Here is a 25,741-nt window from a genome sequence, read left to right as displayed (position 1 = left end):
TAATTTTGACCCGCATTAACTTAAACCAAAATTCCATCCAAAATTTAAAAATAGAAACGATTAGCATTTAATCTCCGGGTTTTGGGGTAATTTTTAATTTTGAAAAGTGAGTGGAGCAGGACTATGTTGGAACAACAAAAATATGAAGTGAGTAGAAAAGTGCCAGAAGACAATAGAGAATAAAAATTTTTTTTTTGCGGCGGTGGGGGGGTTTGAACCTGCACCTTATTGGTACGACAAAATCCGCCTGGCCCGGTGAAGCGTGGCTCTACCGTGTGAGCTATCCACGAACACAAAAAATTCGTTTCAAACCCAAAGTCATTTCTAGATCCCTCTCTCACCCATTCTTGAGATCGCCGATTCGTTCGCCACCATCGCGAAGTAATTTTGACCAGCAGTTAACTTTTAAAAGCCAATATTCTCATCACAAACATAAACATAGAAACGATTGAGAATTGAGTATGCCCCGGTGGTATGGGGTGAATTTTTAATTCAGAAAAGTGAGTGGAGCAGGCACTTATGTTGGTAACAACAAAATGAAAATGAGTAAAAAGTGCCAAAGACAATAGAGAATAAAAAATTTTTTTCGCGGGGGTGGTGGGGTTTGAACCTGCGACCTTTTTGGTACGACAACTCCCCTGGCAGGTGAGACGTGGCTCTACCGTGTGAGCTATCCCACGAACAAAAAAAATATCGTTTTTAAAAACCCCCCAAATCATTTCTAGATCCCTCTCTCACCCACTTCTTGAGACGCCGATTCGTTCGCCACCATCGCGAAGTAATTTTTTACCAGCAGTTAACTTAATAGCCCAATATTCTCATACAAACATATAACATAGAAACGATTGAGACATTTAGTATCTCCGGTGGGGTGAATTTTTAATTCAGAAAATTGGTGGAGGCCCGGCACTTATGTTGGTAACAACAAGATATGAAGTGAGTAGAAAAGTGCCAGAAGACAATAAGAATAAAAAAATTTTTTTTTTTTTTTTCGCGGCGGTGGTGGGTTTGAACCTGCGACCTTATTTTGGGACGGACAACTCCGCCTGGCAGGTGAAGCGTGGCTCTACCGTGTGAGCTATCCACGAACACAAAAATATTCGTTTCAAACCCAAAGTCATTTCTAGATCCCTCTCTCACCCACTTCTTGAGATCGCCGTTCGTTCACCACCCTCGCGAAGTAATTTTGACCAGCAGTTAAGCTTAATAGCCAATATTCTCATCACAAACATATAACATAGAAACGATTGAGACATTGAGTATGCTCCGGTGTATGGGTGAATTTTTAATTCAGAAAAGTGAGTGGAGCAGGCACTTATGTTGGTAACAACAAGATATGAAGTGAGTAGAAAAGTGCCAGAAGACAATAGAGAATAAAATTTTTTTTTTCGCGGCGGTGGTGGGGTTTGAACCTGCGACCTTATTGGTACGACAACTCCGCCTGGCAGGTGAGAGCGTGGCTCTACCGTGTGAGCTATCCACGAACACAAAAATATTCGTTTCAAACCCAAAGTCATTTCTAGATCCCTCTCTCACCCACTTCTTGAGATCGCCGATTCGTTCACCACCATCGCGAAGTAATTTTGACCATCAGTTAAGCTTAATAGCCAATATTCTCATCACAACATATAACATAGAACGATTGAGACATTGAGTATGCTCCGGTGTATGGGTGAATTTTTAATTCAGAAAAGTGATGGACAGGCACTATAGTTGTAACAACAAGATATGAAGTGAGTAGAAAGTGCCAGAAGACAATAGAGAATAAAAATTTTTTTTCGCGCGGTGGTGGGGTTTGAACCGCACCTTATTGGTACGACAACTCGCTGGCAGGTGAGAGCGTGGCTCTAACGTGTGAGCTATCCACGAACACAAAATATTCGTTTCAAACCCAAAGTCATTTCAGATCCCTCTCTCACCCACTTCTTGAGATCGAAAATTTTTCCTATTGTCTTCTGCACTTTCTACTCACTTCATATCTTGTTGTTACCAACATAATGCCTGCTCCACTCATTTTCTGAATTAAAAATTCACCCCATACACCGGAGCATACTCAATGTCTCAATCGTTTCTATGTTATATGTTTGTGATGAGAATATTGCTATTAAGCTTAACTGCTGGTCAAAATTACTTCGCGATGGTGGTGAACGAATCGGCGATCTCAAGAAGTGGGTGAGAGAGGATCTAGAAATGACTTTGGGTTTGAAACGAATATTTTTGTGTTCGTGGATAGCTCACACGGTAGAGCCACGCTCTCACCTGCCAGGCGGAGTTGTCGTACCAATAAGGTCGCAGGTTCAAACCCCACCACCGCCGCGAAAAAAAAATTTTTATTCTCTATTGTCTTCTGGCACTTTTCTACTCACTTCATATCTTGTTGTTACCAACATAAGTGCCTGCTCCACTCACTTTTCTGAATTAAAAATTCACCCCATACACCGGGGCATACTCAATGTCTCAATCGTTTCTATGTATATGTTTGTGATGAGAATATTGGCTATTAAGCTTAACTGCTGGTCAAAATTACTTCGCGATGGTGGTGAACGAATCGGCGATCTCAAGAAGTGGGTGAGAGAGGGATCTAGAAATGACTTTGGGTTTGAAACGAATATTTTTGTGTTCGTGGATAGCTCACACGGTAGAGCCACGCTCTCACCTGCCAGGCGGAGTTGTCGTACCAATAAGGTCGCAGGTTCAAACCCCACCACCGCCGCGAAAAAAAAAAAAAATTTTTATTCTCTATTGTCTTCTGGCACTTTTCTACTCACTTCATATCTTGTTGTTACCAACATAAGTGCCTGCTCCACTCACTTTTCTGAATTAAAAATTCACCCCATACACCGGAGCATACTCAATGTCTCAATCGTTTCTATGTTATATGTTTGTGATGAGAATATTGGCTATTAAGCTTAACTGCTGGTCAAAATTACTTCGCGATGGTGGTGAACGAATCGGCGATCTCAAGAAGTGGGTGAGAGAGGGATCTAGAAATGACTTTGGGTTTGAAACGAATATTTTTGTGTTCGTGGATAGCTCACACGGTAGAGCCACGCTCTCACCTGCCAGGCGGAGTTGTCGTACCAATAAGGTCGCAGGTTCAAACCCCACCACCGCCGCGAAAAAAAAAATTTTTATCTCTATTGTCTTCTGGCACTTTTCTACTCACTTCATATCTTGTTGTTACCAACATAAGTGCCTGCTCCACTCACTTTTCTGAATTAAAAATTCACCCCATACACCGGAGCATACTCAATGTCTCAATCGTTTCTATGTTATATGTTTGTGATGAGAATATTGGCTATTAAGCTTAACTGCTGGTCAAAATTACTTCGCGATGGTGGTGAACGAATCGGCGATCTCAAGAAGTGGGTGAGAGAGGGATCTAGAAATGACTTTGGGTTTGAAACGAATATTTTTGTGTTCGTGGATAGCTCACACGGTAGAGCCACGCTCTCACCTGCCAGCGGAGTTGTCGTACCAATAAGGTCGCAGGTTCAAACCCCACCACCGCCGCGAAAAAAAAAATTTTATTCTCTATTGTCTTCTGGCACTTTTCTACTCACTTCATATCTTGTTGTTACCAACATAAGTGCCTGCTCCACTCACTTTTCTGAATTAAAAATTCACCCCATACACCGGAGCATACTCAATGTCTCAATCGTTTCTATGTTATATGTTTGTGATGAGAATATTGGCTATTAAGCTTAACTGCTGGTCAAAATTACTTCGCGATGGTGGTGAACGAATCGGCGATCTCAAGAAGTGGGTGAGAGAGGGATCTAGAAATGACTTTGGGTTTGAAACGAATATTTTTGTGTTCGTGGATAGCTCACACGGTAGAGCCACGCTCTCACCTGCCAGGCGGAGTTGTCGTACCAATAAGGTCGCAGGTTCAAACCCCACCACCGCCGCGAAAAAAAAAAATTTTATTCTCTATTGTCTTCTGGCACTTTTCTACTCACTTCATATCTTGTTGTTACCAACATAAGTGCCTGCTCCACTCACTTTTCTGAATTAAAAATTCACCCCATACACCGGAGCATACTCAATGTCTCAATCGTTTCTATGTTATATGTTTGTGATGAGAATATTGGCTATTAAGCTTAACTGCTGGTCAAAATTACTTCGCGATGGTGGTGAACGAATCGGCGATCTCAAGAAGTGGGTGAGAGAGGATCTAGAAATGACTTTGGTTTGAAACGAATATTTTTGTGTTCGTGGATAGCTCACACGGTAGAGCCACGCTCTCACCTGCCAGGCGGAGTTGTCGTACCAATAGGTCGCAGGTTCAAACCCCACCACCGCCGCGAAAAAAAAAAATTTTATTCTCTATTGTCTTCTGGCACTTTTCTACTCACTTCATATCTTGTTGTTACCAACATAAGTGCCTGCTCCACTCACTTTTCTGAATTAAAAATTCACCCCATACACCGGAGCATACTCAATGTCTCAATCGTTTCTATGTTATATGTTTGTGATGAGAATATTGGCTATTAAGCTTAACTGCTGGTCAAAATTACTTCGCGATGGTGGTGAACGAATCGGCGATCTCAAGAAGTGGGTGAGAGAGGGATCTAGAAATGACTTTGGTTTGAAACGAATATTTTTGTGTTCGTGGATAGCTCACACGGTAGAGCCACGCTCTCACCTGCCAGGCGGAGTTGTCGTACCAATAAGGTCGCAGGTTCAAACCCCACCACCGCCGCGAAAAAAAAAAATTTTTATTCTCTATTGTCTTCTGGCACTTTTCTACTCACTTCATATCTTGTTGTTACCAACATAAGTGCCTGCTCCACTCACTTTTCTGAATTAAAAATTCACCCCATACACCGGAGCATACTCAATGTCTCAATCGTTTCTATGTTATATGTTTGTGATGAGAATATTGGCTATTAAGCTTAACTGCTGGTCAAAATTACTTCGCGATGGTGGTGAACGAATCGGCGATCTCAAGAAGTGGGTGAGAGAGGGATCTAGAAATGACTTTGGGTTTGAAACGAATATTTTTGTGTTCGTGGATAGCTCACACGGTAGAGCCACGCTCTCACCTGCCAGGCGGAGTTGTCGTACCAATAAGGTCGCAGGTTCAAACCCCACCACCGCCGCGAAAAAAAAAATTTTTATTCTCTATTGTCTTCTGGCACTTTTCTACTCACTTCATATCTTGTTGTTACCAACATAAGTGCCTGCTCCACTCACTTTTCTGAATTAAAAATTCACCCCATACACCGGAGCATACTCAATGTCTCAATCGTTTCTATGTTATATGTTTGTGATGAGAATATTGGCTATTAAGCTTAACTGCTGTCAAAATTACTTCGCGATGGTGGTGAACGAATCGGCGATCTCAAGAAGTGGGTGAGAGAGGGATCTAGAAATGACTTTGGGTTTGAAACGAATATTTTTGTGTTCGTGGATAGCTCACACGGTAGAGCCACGCTCTCACCTGCCAGGCGGAGTTGTCGTACCAATAAGGTCGCAGGTTCAAACCCCACCACCGCCGCGGAAAAAAAAAAAAAAAAAATTTTATTCTCTATTGTCTTCTGGCACTTTTCTACTCACTTCATATCTTGTTGTTACCAACATAAGTGCCTGCTCCACTCACTTTTCTGAATTAAAAAATCAACATACAGAGCATATAATGTCTAATCGTTCTATGTTATATGTTTGTGTATGAGAATATGTAGTAAGCTTAACTGTAGGCAAATACTGCGATGGTGGGAGTGAAAGAGTCGGCGATCCAAGGTGGGTGGGAGGTCTAGAATGACTTTGGTGAATACGAATATTTCGAGGTCGTGCGATAGTCACAGGGTAACCACCCACTCACATCAGGGAGTTGTCGTACCAATAGATCGAGGTCAAAACCGCACACCGCACGCGAAAAAAAGAATTTATCTCTAATTGTCTTCGGCAGTTCTACACTTCAATCTTGTGTTACCAACGAAGAGGCGCTCACTCAACTTTTGAATTGAAAAATCACCCATACACCGAGCATACTCAATTCTCAACGTTCTATATAAGTGTTGGTGAGTGAGAATGGGTATTTAAGCTACCGGTCAAAGTATTAGGGAGGGGGGGGAAAGGAAGAGGGGGACAAAGAAAAGGGATGAGGGGGGCAAGAAGTAGGGGAGAGAGAGGGACGAGAGAAGAACTTTGGATGGTAGAAGGGGAGGGATGAGATTTTGGGTAGTAACGAGTGATAGCTCACACGTTAGAGCCACCTCTAACACATGCGGGGAGTTGTCGTACACAATAGAGTGCTAGGTCAAACCCACAACGACGCCGCGAAACAAAAAAACTATTTGTATTCTATGCTATGTGCACTTTCTACTCACTAGGTAATTCTTTTGTTACCAACATAAGTGCCTGCTCCACTCACTATTTGATAAAATTCCCATACAGTGTAGCTACTCAATAGTCTCATCGTTTCATGTTAATATGTTTGTTGATGAGATAGTATATGTGCTATTAAGCTTAACTGCTGCTCAAAATACTATCGCGTGTGGCGAAGAATGGCGATCTCAAGAAGTGGGTGAGAGGGGATCTGAAATGCTATGGGTTTGAAACGAATATTTTGTGTGCGTGGATAGCTCAACACGGTAGAGCCCGCTACTCACCTGCAGGCGGAGTGTGTACCAATAAGGTCAAAAAGAGTTCAAACCCCACACACGCACGGCGGAGGTGGGGGGGGGTGTTTGTTGGATGAGCGAAGGTCGAATCTTCGCGAAGGAACGATGCGATAGTAAAGTGGAATACACCGATAAATAGATAGATGGATAGACAGATAGATAGGTAGATAGACAGAAAAGAGGGAGAGAGAGAGAGAGAGAGAGAGAGAAGAGAGAGAGAGAGAGAGAGAGAGAGAGAGACAGAGAGAGAGAAAAAAAAAATAAAAAATATAAAAAAGGGGGGGGTGGGAGGGGGTTGGTTTGAGGCGGACCGGTAGAGAGGGGAATTAGAGAGAGAGGGGGGAGGGAGAAAGAGAGAGAGAGGGGGGACAAAGAAAGAAAGAGAGAGGGGGGACAAAGAAAGAAAGAAAGAAAGAGAGAGAGAGAGAGAGAGAGAGAGAGAGAGAGAGAGAGAGAGAAAGGGGGAGGGGAGGTGAGAGAGGGCGAGTAAACAGCCGAGTGATAGCTGGGTCTATATGTATATAAATGGATAAAAAAGTGGATGATTGGACACAATGAGAGATAGCTAGGAAGGTAGATGACTATGAATCGGTGGATAATCAGTAGATAGATAGGTAGCTAGCTAGCTAGATAGATAGATAGATAGATAGATAGATAGATAGATAGGTAGGTAGGTAGGTAGGTAGGTAGAGTTGTACTTTTAGTAGTATGAACAGTAGTAGTAGTGGTAGTAGTAGTAGTGGTAGTAGTAGTAGTGGTAGTAGTAGTAGTGGTAGTAGTAGTAGTGGTAGTAGTAGTAGTAGTAGAAGTAGTAGTAGTAGTAGTAGTAGTAGTAGTAGAAGTAGTAGTAGTAGTAGTAGTAGTAGAAGTAGTAGTAGTAGCAGCAGCAGTAGCTGTAGTGGCAGAAGTGAGAGCAGCAGTGGTGATGAATATGGGGGACGTTGACATCTAGTGGTGGTCAATCCTGGTGTTGAGTCCGCGTGGAGTCAGCGTTCCCAACAACTTGATCAGGTGAGTTTCCCTACGTCGACGGGCGGAAGTGTCCGAATGGCAAAAACTGAGCACACACACACGCACACACTGTACATCGCAGTGGTCTGGCAGATTGAAGTGTCTGGCCACTGCTGTGTCTGCACAGTTCGATATGTCACGCAAGTGCTGCACGAATCTGTCACCCAGCCTCTTTCCGGTCTCACCAACGTAAGCAATCCCACACAGGGAGCACGTAATCACATAGACTAGATTACGGTCAGTGCAAGTAAACGGCCGCCTGATGTCCCAAATCTTGTCTGGAAAGCTGACACTTTTTTATCCATTTATATACATATAGACCCAGCTATCACTCGGCTGTTTACTCGCCCTCTCTCACCTCCCCTCCCCCCTTTCTCTTTCTCCCTCTCTCTCTCTCTCCTCTCTCTCTCTCTCTCTCTCTCTCTCTCTCTCTCTCTCTCTCTCTCTCTCTCTCTCTTTCTTTCTTTCTTTCTTTGTCCCCCCTCTCTCTTTCTTTCTTTGTTCCCCCCCTCTCTGTCTCTTTCTCCCTCCCCCCCTCTCTCTCTAATTCCCCCTCTCTACCGGTCCGCCTCAAACCAACCCCCCTCCCACCCCCCCCCCCTCTTTTTTTTTTTTCTCTCTCTCTGTCTCTCTCTCTGTCTCTCTCTCTCTCTCCTCTCCTCTCTCTCTCTCTCTCTCTCTCTCTCTCTCTCTCTCTCTCCCATCTTTTCTGTCTATCTACCTATCTATCTGTCTATCCATCTATCTATTTATCGGTGTATTCCACTTTACTATCGCATCGTTCCTTCGCGAAGATTCGACCTTCGCTCATCCAACAAACACCCCCCCCCCCCACCTCCGCCGTGACTCTTTCACCTCGCCCCCTCCACCGCCCCCTACTGTTCCACTACAGTGTTCTACTACTACTACTACTACTACTACTACTACTACTACTACTACTACTACTACTACTACTACTACTACTACTACTACTACTACTACTACTACTCCAATATGTCTTTTACCTTCCATTATAGTCTGGAAAGTTCGGTTCCCTGACGCTGACCTTTGCTTATCAATTAGATCACCCCCCTGGGGCACCCTATCCTCTACCCACGCCACGCTAACATTTCATTCATACTGCAACCACCATTGAGTACAGACGATACAAGTTATTTTTCATTATATTTTATTTGTTTTCCACGTTTATTTGTGTATTGTTGTGCTGACGAAGGGTTTGTACCCGAAACGTCCATTGTCTGTTTTGTTCCCATACGAAGCCTTTCCATTTTCACTCTTTCGTTAGTATTTTACGATCACCGGCTTCAGGCAGCCCTTACCGTTATCTATGGCCGCAACTTAAGGCAATCACATTTTGTTTCCTTACGTACACTCGCTAGATCCTGGCACGCCGAGTCCAAGTATAATCTGCAACCCGCACGATGGAGCTAGGTGACCGAATTCTATCTACATAATAAGTCGTTACCTCCCAAAAGCGTGATGGACTTTCCGCGAGTACTGTATCGCCCTGTCAAGTTATCGTTAGACAGACACAATTATCTGTGTGCAATATTACTATGTTAGTCTAAATCTCTTCGTTGGCAACTCTTTTACATGTATTTCAACCATGGAATATGTTTTGCAGATTAAGAGAGCGAGATGGTGAGTGAATAAGGCATTGCATTCACATCTGGATAAACCGTATTCGGGTTCCGGTATCGACATCCTTTTTTCTTTTCATTTTTGGACATAGTGTTTACCTTGCGACGCTGTATTGCAACTGACGCCATCATTATCGCGGTCTTTTATCGTGACAGACTCAAAGGACAAAATTCCCACTAGGAACAATAAACGCCATTACCGTCATCGGACCACAGACATCATAAGTAACTAACACTGACTGAGGTTGATGACCATAATATACGTTTCAATTGAAATAAATGCAATCACTAAAATACCTCTCAACTGAGAACTCAGATCCCGTCTGGCAAAATGAGACAGTACGACAATAAAAGAGATAGAAGAACCGTAGTCATGTGCATGTTGTGTATAACACCATTGAATATACATACAATAGGATCAGCAATACTGCCAAATTCTGCCTCGCGTGACCTACCCAAGGTTACTTACATTTTATAAACATTTCCGCGACCCTCTCTCCGTTGGACAATTGCCGCGCTCATACAAATGGCAGTTATTCCATGTTTATAATATTGATACATGTAGCTAGTATACGGCTTACGACTTGGGAAGACGCTAAACTCAAAACTCAATAAACACAAAGGTCTCGCCTGAAGGCGAGCAAGTTTCATTAGGAAAATAATTCAAGGATTAGCGACGCAGGACAGCAGCCCATCCCAAAAGTGAGGCAGTAAAAACAAACAAATTAACTGGTCTGGTAGGTATATTTTCTCTGTGAAAAGGACAGTATTACGGTTGTAAGCCTGCTCAATAAACTGGCCCGAGGGGCTATCTCGGTCCGACGACCGTAAAAGGAACGTTATGCGGACATAACAGCCAGTACTGTCAATTGCTGATCATGCCAAATCATTGGGGCGTGTTAGACGATCATGAAACTGGCTGGAATATGATCGAAGGGTGCATTACATCACAGAAGACCTATAAAATAGTAACTCTCCCCCCCCCCCCCCCCCCCACCCGCAACCGTCATACACACACACACCCAATCATCCGCACCCAATCTCGTATCCATTAATCTGGCGTACGAGTAGAATTTTTTTTTTTTAATGAGCAATTCCACTAAAGGCGCTCATAGCCACAACACTTAACGTGTAGGACGAGACATGACACGTATAGGGCGATAATATTCGTATTACATTTTTTTCCAACAGAGACAATGTTGTTAACGGGCCGGACTCATTTTACATCTGAGTGCGGCGAGAGAATGTGAGTAAAAAGCCTTTTCCAGTGACTCAAAAATGAGGGGACCCTAAACCTGGACGTATCGGTCCGAAGGCGAGTGTCATACCACAAGACAACACAGCCGCAACTTAGGGCAATCCCATTTTGCTTCCTTACTTGATAAAATCCTACATTTTGGAAATCAATCTAAAATAAAAAACAAACAAAAAACATGTATTTGCTCGTTGTCTTATCTTGCGCACATTGCATTTCTTACAATATTACACTATCATGAAGCAGTATATTATAACTAAGAATCAACAGCTGAGTTAAAAACGATTGCGTTACATATGGAATTTTTCCCCCTCAACCCCCTATCCACCCAAGAAAGTTTGCGTAGCCGGCGCCCAATAATTTATATGGCGGCAAATTCTTTGCGATACCGATAGACTCCAGTAGAGAAACGGATCGATTTCGACTAGCTGTAAAGCCCTGCTGATCTTCCACATCTGATTTTGATAATTTATTAAAGTGTTACTTTTTCATTGAGTTAAAAAAAAAAAGTGTTACTTTTTCATTGAGTTAAAAGAAAATATTTTTTTTCAAAATTTAAACATCGTGCTATTACTTTAACTTTTACTACCGTCATATCTGTGAGACCATCGACACATTGTGAAACCAAGTACAATGACAAGGAAAGAAATATTCAAACAATGGACTAGTGTTCTGACCCACCACAATATCTCAGAGGTTTGATTTTGCTTTGTGGGGTTGAGTGGGGTCAATTACAAAGACCTGAAAAGGGGAAAGCGGGGAAGAAAAATACAAGAAAAAAAAAAAATATCCGAGAAGATCAGCATGCCTTGACTGGAGTTCGAACCTGAGACCTCCTGATTACCGGTAACCTTCATCACGTTTTGGGACGAAAAAAAAACAACAAAACAAAACAAATAGTCAGCATCAAAATGTCTTCTATGCCCCCCCCCCCCCCCCCCCAAAAAAAAAAAGTATACACACATAAACACACGAACAAACACACATACACACACGCGCACACGCACACACATATACACACACACGCATGCATGCATACATACATACACACAAACACAAAACCCATCCATCTACAAATGATCAAATTGTATTAGCATTGAAAAAAAAAAAAAAAGACAGGGAATCTCGAGAGTTCAAGAGGTTTCCTAACCACCAAGCCAAATATTCGTCAAGATATTGACAGCTTCGTATGATCGAACTTTTGTTGACAATGCTATCAAGGTAGCGATACAGGCGGTAGTCGCCTCCTGTTGAAGTTGGGAGTGAAAAAGAAGCTCTCCTGGAGGGGTATTAGTACATAGTTATAAGTGTAGGTTGGGATCGGCGCCGAGTGTCGTAATCCGCACAAACAGACAAACAATACCATTTTGTAACCCAGATTTTATCAAGATGTCTGTATACCATATAATATTATATAATATGTATGAGTATAAACTTGCATAAGGTGGTAGCCATTTTTAAACGCTTTTAATTAGATTTTAAAAGAAGAAAAGAACAGACGTCTCGAATGTTTTAACCGAGATAGAGCTCCTAACAGCAGTGCCCAAGTGAAGCAGCTACAATCTGATTGAATACTAATGAGAATTATGATTTCAATTTCAATTTCACTGCAGAGTTTGTCTTACAAGTTAAGGAGATTTGTTAATTCAATTTTCTTTTTTAATTTGGTAGGGAGCGGTCGAACTATACCACCACTCGCTTCCCCCCCCCCCCCCCCCCCCCCCCTCCCTCTTTCATTCCCCCAAATATAAAAACAAAGTTTAAAAAATAAAGTAAGAAAGAGAGAAAGAAAAACAAAACAACAACAAAAATATATTTTTCACTTTAGCTATAATATATTCATCACAAAAATATTAATAATAACTTTCACATTATAAATTAGTAAGTAAGGTCATTTCCGACGTGCACCTATTTGAAGGTCGGATAACCCAATTCCTTATGGGCTCATTGTTGTAATGGAAAAGTCAAAAAATGACGCAAAATAGTGTCCATTTCAACATGTCAGACCTGCATATATGTACACGTCGGTCATATTTCCGAATAATGTATCCCATAATGGCTACATGATGCATGATGCATAGACATACTCGCATTAAAAGTCAAGTTTCCACGAGAGTGCGCATACCTGCAGATAATGTCTGCTTCCTCCTCCCGTGGTACTAAGCATCGTCACCCAATATCGAACTATCCATCGATTAAAGATCAATGCTATTGGCCGCACACATTACACGGACCCCCTGAATCAACAAATGACCGCCTGACCACTAATACTCCCCTGACCACCTTACTACAAAGCACGATTATAATAACGTCAAGCGGATATTACGATATACCTGTAAGTTTAGTGTGTATAATATAGTGTAGGCTGAATAGTGTAGAATACAAAATTAAAAAGGAAATGTTTTGAAGCGACGCCAATGATAGGTTAGGAGTAAGTAGAAGTGTTGGAATATAACACTGACCGGTCTTCCTTATCACATTGCAATGTTATTAATAAATATTATAATTTTGCTTTTCTTACCAAAAAAAAAAAAAAGGGGCGGGGGGGGGGGGGGAAGACCTTTATCTTTGTCATTTCCAATCATATCAACTTTCAGAAACCGTATTGAAAAATAATAGTAGTCCATTCAGAGCCATTAGGCCCATGGATCCGGAGTTTATCCCGGTTTCTATAGCGTGAAACGGACAATAGGAATTACTTACTACCCTTTGGATAGGATGCTAGTTTATCGCAAAATACTCTCCGTCAGATCTAACAGACCCAGCTACCAAAATCACTGCTCGGTGGACAGGGGGGTCAGAAAAAAACCGGACTGCACCTTGGATCGATCTCGGTCCCTTTGAGTGTGAAGCGAGTGCTCTACCAACTAAGCTATCGGGACCCCCGAAACCGTATTGAGTGAATGCATATTTGATGCCTAATTGAGTCCATTGATTGGTGACAAAATAATGATTACAAGGACGGAAACACACTGGACTCTCATCTAAGCATTCGCTCGAGTTAGCGGGATTTGTTAGTTTCGTACACTCGTAGAACCCATCATATCTTGAGAAATGAGAAATTTTAATGTTTACGTCTAAGTTTTCCTTATTATAGTAATCGCTGTGTTGGACTTAATAAAGGGAGTGAATCGGTGATAAACGCATTCCCCTGACAGATGACCAATCGTCTCAATACGGTATTTTTGTTGGGATGAGTAATTGTAATTTATACGATTTGAGTTGAACTAAATGGCTTCTTTCGGATGAGTGGGTTTTGACTCTAAACCTTCAAATTTCTTAAATATCGAATTCTAATGATTTCGACCTTAAACTAAAGTTTTGTCATACCGGCATCAATGCTAGATGGACGCGGTAAGGGGTGGGGGGGGGGGGGGGGGGGAAGGAGGATCATAATAGATTGTAGCTTTAACAAAATTTGAAGAGAGCTGTACTTGCATGACAAAAAAATAAGATTTTTTTTTAAACCTTAACTAATGGTGGGTGGGGGGGGGGCGGGGGGCGACGTGGCCGAGTGGTTAAGGCATTGCACTGTGACCCGAAATGACCCGAATTCGAGCCCCGCTTCAGGCACTTTCGTTTTTTTTTTTCCTGTTTTTTTTTTAACTAAATAGACTTAAGAATAGTATTTATTTTAGAACCCAACTTAATTAATGTTTAACATATAATGAGTAATGAAGAAATTAAAATAATTCGAGTCCTCTTCTAATTCCACTACAATAAACCAACAGAAACACACATGCATGCCCAGGCGTGCACTCATCGCTCATTGAGGCTGGAACGGTATGCAATTAACTTCTTTGTAAGCAAAAGTGAAAATCCTAAATTCCTCTGTAGGACAATAAACTCATGGTATTAAACTCAAAGACAATGAAAATTTTAAAAAACGAAAAACAATAAAAAATAAAAAAAGAAATGGTAATTTTTTATTTTTTTTTAACAAAAGAGCTAGAGTATTGACATTCACATTGCCAAAAAGAGTATTGAATAAATAAAGCCTTTACAATGCACAAATCTATATTGCATTTCCCTCAAACAATATCAAGTAAAACGTCTTCGATTTCCAATAGTTTTGTTTTCTTTTTAATTTTTAGCGAAATAGTGTGTGTGTGTGTGTGTGTGTGTGTGTGTGTGAGAGAGAGAGAGAGAGAGAGAGAGAGAGAGAGAGTGAGATAGAGAGAGAGACAGATATATATATATATATATATATATATATATATATATATATGAGGGGGGTGGGGGAGAGACAGAGACAGTTTATAACAATAATATAAATGTCACCAAATGTTGCATTGAATAAAAACTTAAAACAAAAGAGATAATAAATGATTGATTTCATTTTTCCTTTGAGAGCAATGGCTATGTTTCTTTCAAGTTTGGTTTCGTGAGTGTACGGTCCATTAGTTTAGGAAAATCACTTTATTAACAATAACAGAGAACAATGAACTGGTTGATTACACCATTAAAAAAAAAAAAGAATAAAATAATACAATAGTGGGCAGGGATCTGTGACGCATTCTCAAATAAATTTCATTGTACGTCTGAACGAATCTCTTACGATGTATTTCACTTTCATTGACTTTTACATTGTGTGTTTGTACGAGTGGTGACCCCTTTGCTTCAGCAGTAGCCATCGATAATAGACTTGCCTCGCTTCAATGATTAACAAGGCACACATATTATAGAAAATATATATAAATAAATAACGAAATATATAAAAACAAGCATTACACTGTGCTCCTCTCTCTCTCTCTCTCTCTCTCTCTCTCTCTCTCTCTCTCTCTCTCTCTCTCTCTCTCTCTCTCTCTCTCTCTCTCTCTCTCTCCCAGCCAGTCATAATCAATGAGACCGTTGATATTTTCAATTATCCAGGACAAACCCGCTCTCATTCAATTAGTAACTGTTAGTAAATATTGAACTGCCGATCTTTCGCTCTTTAATTCACAACTTTCTGTTTTATTTTCTCACCAAACCACCCTGTTAGTTGTATGCATACCTTATAAAATATATAAATAAATAAATCACGAAATATACATAAATAAGCATTAATTTGTGCTCCCCCTCTCTCTCTCTCTCTCTCTCTCTCTCTCTCTCTCTCTCTCTCTCTCTCTCTCTCTCTCTCTCTCTCTCTCTCTCTCTGTGTTTATTTTTATTACTTTTTTTGGTTTGTTATTTTTAAACTGTTTTTTATTTTATGGGTTCTCGGTGTATGCAACACCATTAGGTCATTTTTACGCCAGTAAAATGGAAGATGATAGAGGGACGAATGTAGATTTGAAGTTAAAAGTACCAAAGAAGTAATACAAAGAGGACTGGTTCAAATAGGGAAGCTATATAGAATGTCTTGGCTCTACATAACAGTGTCAAGTTTTTTTTAGCTATAATAAAAACCATTATTTAAATTTTGTGATATATAAAAGAAATCAGAATGAATGAGAAAAATTTTTGGATGCATCATAACGAATGTGACCATTTTCTATGGTTAGTGAGGGGGACGGGTTTTTTTAAAACTTATTTTAACAAATATTACAGATGAATAAAACTAAGACCATAAATATTATGATTCGAGTCAGCCTAACTCCATTTGAAGCTAGAGTCAAAACAATTAGTGTCAGGTCATTTTTTTAATCTCACGAACTCTGCCAAATACTGACAAACACTTTCTTTTGCTTTTAACCAGAAAATTTAAAATTCAAAACTCGCCAGATTAAAATGACACCGATTAGTCTATCTAGAAAAAAAAAAGACAGACTTGAGATTTCTTTGAGGTCTTAAGTTTAGTTTAAGGCTCTGATAAGTTGTGTAAGGGTGGGGGGGGGGGGGGGATCTTTAATTGATTTATGAAGTAAGAAGTAATCTGGCCAAAATGAGAAAAGTTGTTTAGTCATTTGCAACAAAATTATTGTCCCAGAGGCAGAACAGTGTGAGCCTTCCAATATGACTTTAATTTCATGGTTCATTGCATGTTACCTTACACAAAGCAATGAGATAAACTTCGTAAACTTAAGAATACATTAGCAAATCAATCAGCTGTAACTGCTGAATAACAGAATTGTTTTACATATTTATCTCATTTCTTGGCTACTGTCTTGTAGAACTCATATTTGATACAGGCAATTCATATCAGACCATATGCCTTTAAGTGCTCACGCGAATAAGGAAAATGTGGAAATAAATATAAGACTGTGATAAAAAAAAATATGACATCATATGACTGTTCCAAACTGACGATTTCTGCAAATGTTCTTTTTATCTCAGTGCCAGACTGTCAGCTTATCAATTTGCAAAGAAAAAGAAAACAAAAGAAAGGAAAATATTTTTTCATGTGAAAAACTTTTTTACTAATTTTTTAAATCTATTAAATCTATTAATATTTTTTTTAATAGATTTTTAAAAATCAGATAAAAAGTTTTCCATATAAAAAAATATTTTCCAAAGCACCTTATTTCAAACTGTCTTTGCCAATGCCGTTATAAGTAAATTACCATATAAGTCGCACAAACAATTTCTATAATGGTTTTTAATTAGCCCTAGATTTAGACAGGTTTATTTATACTTTTAAAAGAAAATACTCACCCGTTCACTGAGAGCATTGTATTTAATGCCTATTTCATCCCTCTCTGCTCGAGATGAGGACAAAAGATCTTCAACACGGTTGAGTTCCTGTGACAGGAGGCGATTTTCCTCCTGTAGAGTCGAAAGTGAAGGTGTGGTTGTCATGCCAAATGATGGGATACTTTCATCAGCGGACAGATTCTTAGTGATGATTTCCCGAATACGTGCGGGGATTTTAGCAGGATTTCCGTCAGAGCCTCGTAAGGTGTAATCTTCTGAGTCTTTCAGTACAGAGTGCTCTAATTTCTGATATAAAGAGAAAAAGAAAAAGAAAAAAATTGATGAGAAAACAAAACAAAGAAACATAACCATGTACTGTCAGTTTTGAAATTCTCAATTAATTGACAAGACTGATCATTCAGGTTCCGCTCTACTTTTATAACTGGAATTGGAATTTTAGAATCTTTTGTAGTTGCTTCATGGAAAATGGACAGAAATCTAGGGTCAGTTGCCTATTGTTTTCTATGACTGAGTATTATTTTTGGGGCATGCATTTTCTTCCGACATACTAATTCAATAGGTTCAAAATCTACAATTGAGGTTCATGTCTCTCGCATTCCAATAAAAGGCTGACTGAATAGGTGAAGTCAAAGGGCAACACTTCCTTGTGAACCTTTTCTCAACTATGCAGGATTTGCTCACTTGCTAACTTTGCATGAAAAAAAAAGTTGTAATCCTATGAATGTGTGACTGTTGTCCAATGCTAGGATAGAAATGGTTGCGTGTTTATTTTGTTTCTCTGTAAATATGCAGTAGTGCAATGGAAATTGCAAATATCTGCTATTGAGTTGAGTATTCTCAATTAAGAGTTGTTTTTTGCTTTTTTTAAATTAGAATCGGATATTATCTAATATCATCTTGATTAGCAACCACTACAAGTTAGTGGTAGTTATATGATAAGTATAACAGTGAGTGTTTTCTGGTTGTCAAGAGTTTGGAAACATAAATGATGGCAAAATAATGACAATATTTTGAACTGGTTTTGATTTATCAATTTTTGTGTTTAGCTATTTTCAGTTTCTCTAGTTTTCACTGAGCACTTGTAGTATCCCTCTCTAACCATCTGCTTTCACTCCCTTCATAATCCCAGTAACTTACAGTTCCGGGCCTGTTTGTTCAAAATTTCCGTGTTTTCAAGATTTCTGTGTTGGGTATTCTACAAAGAATATGAAGAAAAAATTTGAGGAGTGGGAAGGAAACGTGAGTTGATTCAGTGAGGTCCCATTATAATGAAGTGTAGCTTTAAGTGTGTCTTGTTTCATTCAATAGCAGGTTGGATAATGCTCCCCTTTATGTATGGTATTGTAATTATATTAAGAAGACAGAGCCAGTATATTCCATTGTGGATTATGCACTAAGCATGCAATGTCTTTAACCTACCAATCCAGTCCCTCATCCCTACCACTCCTCACTTAACGCCTCTATACTCACCCCACCCATAATCACTTCTTTGATTTTAACACAATTAAGTAACATGTCATCATTGCCTTGCTGGTATTGGTACATATTGGAGTGAGGTGTCACGTGCATTAGACACTGATCAAACATGTTTCGCATACATACCCTTCATACACACACACACACATACTCCATACATGCACGTTTAACACATTAGCTAATACATATATAAGGCCACATATCATAGAGAGCAATGACAGTTTTTGTTTACAAAGGGTTCCTGACCAACAGCAACATGTAACAAGTAGAATGAGACATGACGCCTGCTTGGTGATGTTACAATTGTTTCTGACAGAGACAATGCTATTAACAGTCCAGTACTCATTTTACACCCGAATACAGTGAGAGAATGTGAGTAAAGAGCCTTTTCCAAGGACTCAACTATGTGCCAAGCGAGTCTCAACCCCAGGACCCTCCAATACGAAAGCATGTGTCATACCACAAGACCACATAGCCGCATTATTGACAACACATCCCTCATCTTATACAACTAAGCAGTCAACAATCGGACCATATGTTTGAGTACTACAGACTACTCAGTGTTAAACACTAATAGACCCATTGTTGTGTTTGAATGTTAAAGATCCAGTGTTTGTTGACAACTCATATCAAATTTATGGTAAAAGTTTCATATTGTTGCAAACTTATTCCGTCTTTCAGTCAATTGGATTCAATAGTTTGATGTCACGTCGCCCAGCAACGGCGAGCAGCGTGGTTCTAAACAAAGAAAATCGTTACTGTTTATTCTTCAAGCTGGCTAGAACTTTTCATATGTCATGTGATCAGAATGTATAAAAGTCAAAACATGATCATATTTATAATGTTTTTGTCCTCTGGATACACTTTTATGCTCATCTGAGAAATATTTCATAAGGGCGTCCGCCATTGTTCTAATAGTTTAGAGCCAGTTACTAAGTTACCATGCGTCGTTACGAGGGAAGTGACGTCATGGCTGTTGAAGCATATTACATGAAATAGGTTATTCAATGATTCTGATACTGATACATACAATTTTTTTTAATGCTTGCTGTGGCTTATTAAAAATCAGAGGAAATATTTGATTGGGATTTTTCTCCTCATTTCTTTCTTTCTTTTTATTTCATGAGTTTGCCAAATACTGAGTAATTGCCGGCTACTATATGAAATTGACCTTCCTTATCAACACCTGAAATTCACCTGTGGCTTTAATACCACTTATATAAAGTTGAAGACAACATTTTATTAAAAAAACAATTTGTTACATACACGTTAGTTATGGATTTAGTATAATCATAGAGACATGTAACTTGTAATGGTTTTGAGTCACTAATACATTATTATTATCTAGAGCCTTCCCATTTTAAAAAGTAACAAGATGAGAGGCAGGATCGAGGAGCATATTATATTATATATTATTATTATTAAATATTACATATATATATATACGCAGGTAATATAATAAGCAGACATGCATGCATTCATCATTGAGGTTTAAGTTTTAAAAACGAGGATTGAACCAAATACAGAAAATTGCAATGAACTGACCTGAAGTGTGGAATAGTTGTGAGAATCTTTAAATGGACTGATATTGACAAAGTCATGATGGATTTGAAAGCTATTTGGCAAATCAAAATATTCATCTAAACTCCTCCTAGCAGACTTGTTAATGTTACTGTTAAAGTTAAAGTTACAGGCACTGGCGGTAGGTCTTGTACCACTAGCTTCTGCTTTCTGCACATTTCTTGTTGCAGCTACACTTCTTCTTGCAGAACGGATAAGCCTTGCACTAGATCCTGTTGTCTGTGAATTTTTAGGTGAAGCATTTACTTTAATTACTTTAATTTCATTTTCATCAACAGCTTCCTCTTCAATATCGTGGTCTCGAACAGGAGGTGATGCACTTGGACTTGGATTGGTACCCTTCTCTTGATCCATCACGCTACTTATATTGGCATCTAAAAGACACCACTTTTAATCATGGAAAAAAAATTTACTTATCCCACCAATAAAAAAAATATGACTGACTGAACTTTAGATCCCAAACCAATTAGTTATCTCACTTTTACTTTGTTATTTTCAGTTCAGTGTACGTTCAGTTGGCTTTGTGACTGATCAGTTTGACAGCTCCATTCCTTGTCACTGGTGAAGTTATGCAATTTCATTTATCTCGAATCGAATAATAGATAATAACAATCGTACATTTAACGGTCAAATTATTTAACATAGATCTAGCAGCTTTAAAAAGTTTTTTTTTAACTTTCAAAGTTTCGGGAAGTTGCAATGCAAGTTGTATTTTCATTTCGAATTCCGTCCACATTTTCAAAATAATACTTTCACTTTTTAATGCAACGAGCACTTGTTCCATAGTTTCGTATACGTTTCTATGGAAATAATATAATTATGGTAACCGGCGTGTTTCTTAATGTTTCTGTCCTAAACAATTTTGTTACGATATCTTTAATTTTTGTTTTTCTCTAAATCTAGATGCATAGTGCAGACTATTCTGTAAACTGTGTATTATTTACCTAGTATTACCCGCATATTATAGTATAAACACATGAAGGTCTCTATCTATTTATGGAACGATTATAAAAGAGTACGGTCATTGCAGAGATATGGAGTGAGGGTAGACATCTTCATAATGCTAATGAGGGAATGGTTGTGTGCTAGGATGCTTATCAATTGTCTTCATGATCGTTATATTAAATGAGAAGATAGAGTCAATTGTATAACTCGGTGAGGTTATCGAATTTCCTTGCAGTGTAAAACGAGGAGTAATATTTTATTGGGTTTAATTTGTCGCAGAACATATTACACCAACAACAAAATCTGAATATTTTCTTCTCTCTCCCCCCCCCTCTCTCTCTCTCTCTCTCTATCTCTCTCTCTCCATCTCCCCTTCTCTCTCTCCCCCTCCCTCTCCCCTTCTCTCTTTCTCTCTCTCTCTCTTTCTCTCTCTCTCTCTCTCTCTCTCTCTCTCTCTCTCTCTTTATATATACACACACACACACACACACATATATATATATATATTATATATATATATATATATATATATATATATATATATAACTTTCTCTCTCTCTTCGATATAAACGGACGTCACAACAAAATCCTTTTTAATTACAACATCCATTAAAGTGGTTCAATAAAAATACAATCATCAAGAACCATTGAATGGTAGTAGATAAATCGTCATGTTTGTGTAATGCAGTAGGAATAATAGTTATTGATGAAACATTACATTTCATGGGGGTTTTATATGTAAAGTATATACTGTACTATATTAAGATCCCTATATTATGTTGACCCCAAGATCACGAAATCAATTCTCATTAATCCATTTGATCTGGAGTTCAATTTTACTCTAAATTGTCATCATATCTCAACATTTTTTCATTGAGATTTGAAAGGAACAAAAAAACGCTGCGACTCGGGCTTTTCCAAGAGCCGGAGTTATATCGCTGTTAGTTTTGCTTGACGAGGTCTGTGGTTATATCCAGAATATTAATGAGAGAAAATACGAATTAAAATAAATTATGTTTACAGTCGTTTGTAGTAAGATAAGATTATTTTTATTAATCAAATATTTTTAAAACTATGATATTACAGTGTGTTTTACATGGTTTAAGGCAAAAAGATGAAAAGTTGTGTAACAGGGTAAATGGTTATAGGCCTACAACATAGCAGTAGCAATGTGTCATGAACTTTATGGTCTTTAGTAGGTACAGCAGGAGATATTCAAGGGTTAGAGAAGACGAAGATACTAATTTGCATGAGGTATGATATAAAATACATGAAGATAAAAACAAGTAGAATGTATCAGAATATGAAAATTCATCATACCCAAGAGAACATTATTCCCAACCCTGCGTTGTAAAAATTAAAGGTGACATGACTCCAAATGAGCTAGGAAAACACAGTCATTACCTGAATTACACGTTCAAGTCGCTGGTCTCTGTCGAAAGGCATGGGGACTGACACATGAGTAGACACAGCATTCGAAAAATACAATACATCCAACTATTAAATACCAATCACTCAATGAACTATCTCCAACAGGCAACGTCTCACTTTGAAAGTCCACCTAAATTAGTGGCTATTCACATTACATTCTACGATGAACCTTAAGAAAAAAGATAATGTGATTTTACGGTGTTCGCTTTATTTTCAACAGCTCGTCTTGGTTGTCATTTATTCCAAATTATTCAGTAGTTTAGTGACATCAAAACAAGTACATGTTACTAATTTGTGTTACAAGCTACACCGTTTGACGACCGAATCTAATGATTTACGGATAGTCACAAAAGACGTTGACATTTGAAAGAACCAATTTGATTATCCCCTTGAACTTTTCAATGCTTCCTTTCAGACAACGGGAAAAAATACTAAAGCCAACAGAATAAACTTATTATTAGAGGACATCAGAACCCATAAAATAATGTTTAGCCACACACATACACACTACAGTAAAGGTGTGTGTAGAGGACAAATCAGATCACAGCAAAGAGAGGGGAAGGAGAGGTGTCGTATAACACTGTGCCAAGCGATTTTGATAGAGCGGAATTCGCCGATAGTTCGATAATATATTGGGTCGATAGCCTAGGCCCTAAGACAGTAGAGAGACACACAAGTAGATAGACAACAACGCAAAGCGATCAGTGGCGGTGCATGCCAGCGCATGTTTACCACGATAGCGCGTAATTTGTTTTTTCCGCCAACTTCATATTAAATACCTATCTATAACTTGTTATGTGTACTATATCATTCTTACCATTATCTATGCCATATTGTCTGCCTTGTCATTGTTGTAAACGTCAATGTAGACGATGTATTTTCTTAGTAAATTGTTGTTTCATGGCATTTGAATTAAATCACCTTATTATAATTAATATCTTTAACTCCATAATGATTTTGAATAGCCAAGTTCTCTTTAAACAGACAACACGGCAATGCAATTGCCTTAATCAGTTTATTACATTATGGCAATATAATTCGAGTCTATAGACCTTATTCAGTTTCAGGATAAAAAAACGGGCAATCGGATAATAATAATGACCTCAGTTGTATCTCTCTCTCTCTCTCTCTCTCTCTCTCTCTCTCTCTCTCTCTCTCTCTCTCTCTCTCTCTCTCTCTCTCTCTCTCTCTCTCTCCCTCTTTCTCTTTCTCTCTCTATCTCTATATCTATATCTATCTAACTATCTATCTATCAATCTATCTAGCTATCTACTTATCTATCTATTTGTCTATCTATCGTTCTATCTATATATCGATCTCTATCTTTCTATGTATATATATAATATATATATATATATATATATATATATATATATATATATATATATCAGTCTGTCGATAAATCTAACTCTTCTTCTTCTTCTTGTTTTCCTCCCCCAACTCCTCCTCATCATCATCACCATCATCATCATCATCATCATCATCATCATCATCATCATCATCTTCTTCTTCTTCTTCTTCTTCTTCTTCTTCTTCTTCTTCTTCCTCTTCTTCTTCCTCCTCCTCCTCCTCTTCATCCTCTTTCTCCTGATTTGTAAAAATACTCCTCATCCTTCTTTTTCATCTTCTTCATGTTATTGTTATTTTTGTTGTTGTTGTTGTTGTTGTTGTTGTTGTTGTTGTTCTTCTTCTTCTTCTTCTTCTTCTTCTTCTTCTTCTTCTTCTTCTCCTCCTCCTCCTCCTCCTCCTCCTCCTCCTCCTCCTCATCCTCCTCCTCCTTTGGAAGCCCTTATAAATGTATGAGTAGCAAATAAAATTTAACGTATATAACGATTCAACACAGTAAGACATCTTTATTATATTATCCTGACATTTTAACTTACTGGCCAAAAAAAAATCCAACAAATAATAACGCAATAGCGACACCGGGCAACATAGCTTGCTAACAGTTATTAAGTAATTAATTACCGAGCACTCACGTATAAAACGGAATCAAGTAACGAGAGGCAAGATGAAAAACAAAATCACTCTAAGAGGCACGTGAAAGAAGTTAAAAAGAATGAGAGAAAAAAATCAATTTACATATGAAACTAATAGCGTCATTTGGTGCTAGCATTGAAAGTGCATTAATAATCCGGAATTTCTTAAATGCTCTATAAAATTAAAACAAAGTATAAATCTAACAATAACAACAACAACAACAACAACAACAACAGCAACAAAACTGTCCTACGTTAGATCGGTGATTTTTTTGCAATTTGTGTTGGTCATTTTCCATATTTCATTTTAAAAATTTGAATGAATGTATGAATGAATGAATAAATTAATAGATAAACAATTAAATAAATAGATAAATAATTGATAATAAATGAATAAATGGCAATAAATGATAGTTTGTGGGAGCACTTTTTTTTAGAGAGGGGGAGCATGTATGTCGTATTAATTCATTAATTGAGGCAATAAACGATTCCAATCTATGAATCAATAATATGCAGGATACAAAATGCAAAATGAGATTTCCATAATTTTGTCTAATGAATACTACCGTACTCTGAAATATTTTTTAAAAAATTTGGCCAGTAAACTCGTCCTTCAAATATCGATTCGAACACTTTCCTTGAAGTCCCGAGTTTTAGAGTCATTTTTATCGACCGATATTAGAACCACGAGTTTTCAGGCTAAAATTTTTTAATGTTTTTTTTTCACACGTCGGCAGAATAATGATTAAGTTTAAAATGATTGAGATTGTATTCAATCGAATTCCCAGAATAACCCGGATCTTAAAGACTGGAGGATGTTTTCAACTGGTGTCCTATGTAATTTATCACTCAATAATACAAATTTTAATGTAATCCATCGCATAAGTATGGATTTATGTTTGAATGTGTGGTGCAATGGCACAGCGGTATGGTGTCTGGTCTTGTCACAAAAGTCAAGCAATGCTGAGCATGATCAGTGGTCGATGGGTGACAGTCATTGTAGAAAATTCTGGTCCCGAGATGTGCCCTTGGGTAAGGCAATTTACAAGGATTACCCTACTCGTGAATGAGTACCAGGCACAAGCATTGACATAATATTATGTTGTAAGAGTGTTATTACAAAATGGACGCCTAACAGGCGACTGGTTTTGTATGGAATGGAAATATGGTTCCATAAATGAAACATTGTGAAGAGCATTGAGCATGGTTAATCCATGG

General features: G+C 38.5%; 1 protein-coding gene across 1 annotated transcript in view; it reads right to left on the bottom strand.

The window, feature by feature from the left end:
- LOC144970355 (uncharacterized) overlaps window positions 1–25,741 on the bottom strand; it is a 162,496-nt gene that overhangs the window by 93,538 nt on the left and 43,217 nt on the right. Inside the window, 1 exon segment of the mRNA XM_078909906.1 lies at window positions 17,112–17,396. Within this exon segment, the coding sequence (XP_078766032.1) occupies window positions 17,112–17,396 (285 nt within the window).

This window comes from Berghia stephanieae, chromosome 4 (assembly GCF_034508935.2).
Source record: "Berghia stephanieae isolate SIO BIC M18660-M18661 chromosome 4, UCSD_Bste_1.3, whole genome shotgun sequence".
In the NCBI taxonomy this organism is placed as follows: domain Eukaryota; kingdom Metazoa; phylum Mollusca; class Gastropoda; order Nudibranchia; family Aeolidiidae; genus Berghia; species Berghia stephanieae.
Note: the sequence above shows the minus strand (reverse complement) of the source record. Positions and strands in the feature narration are given on the sequence as shown.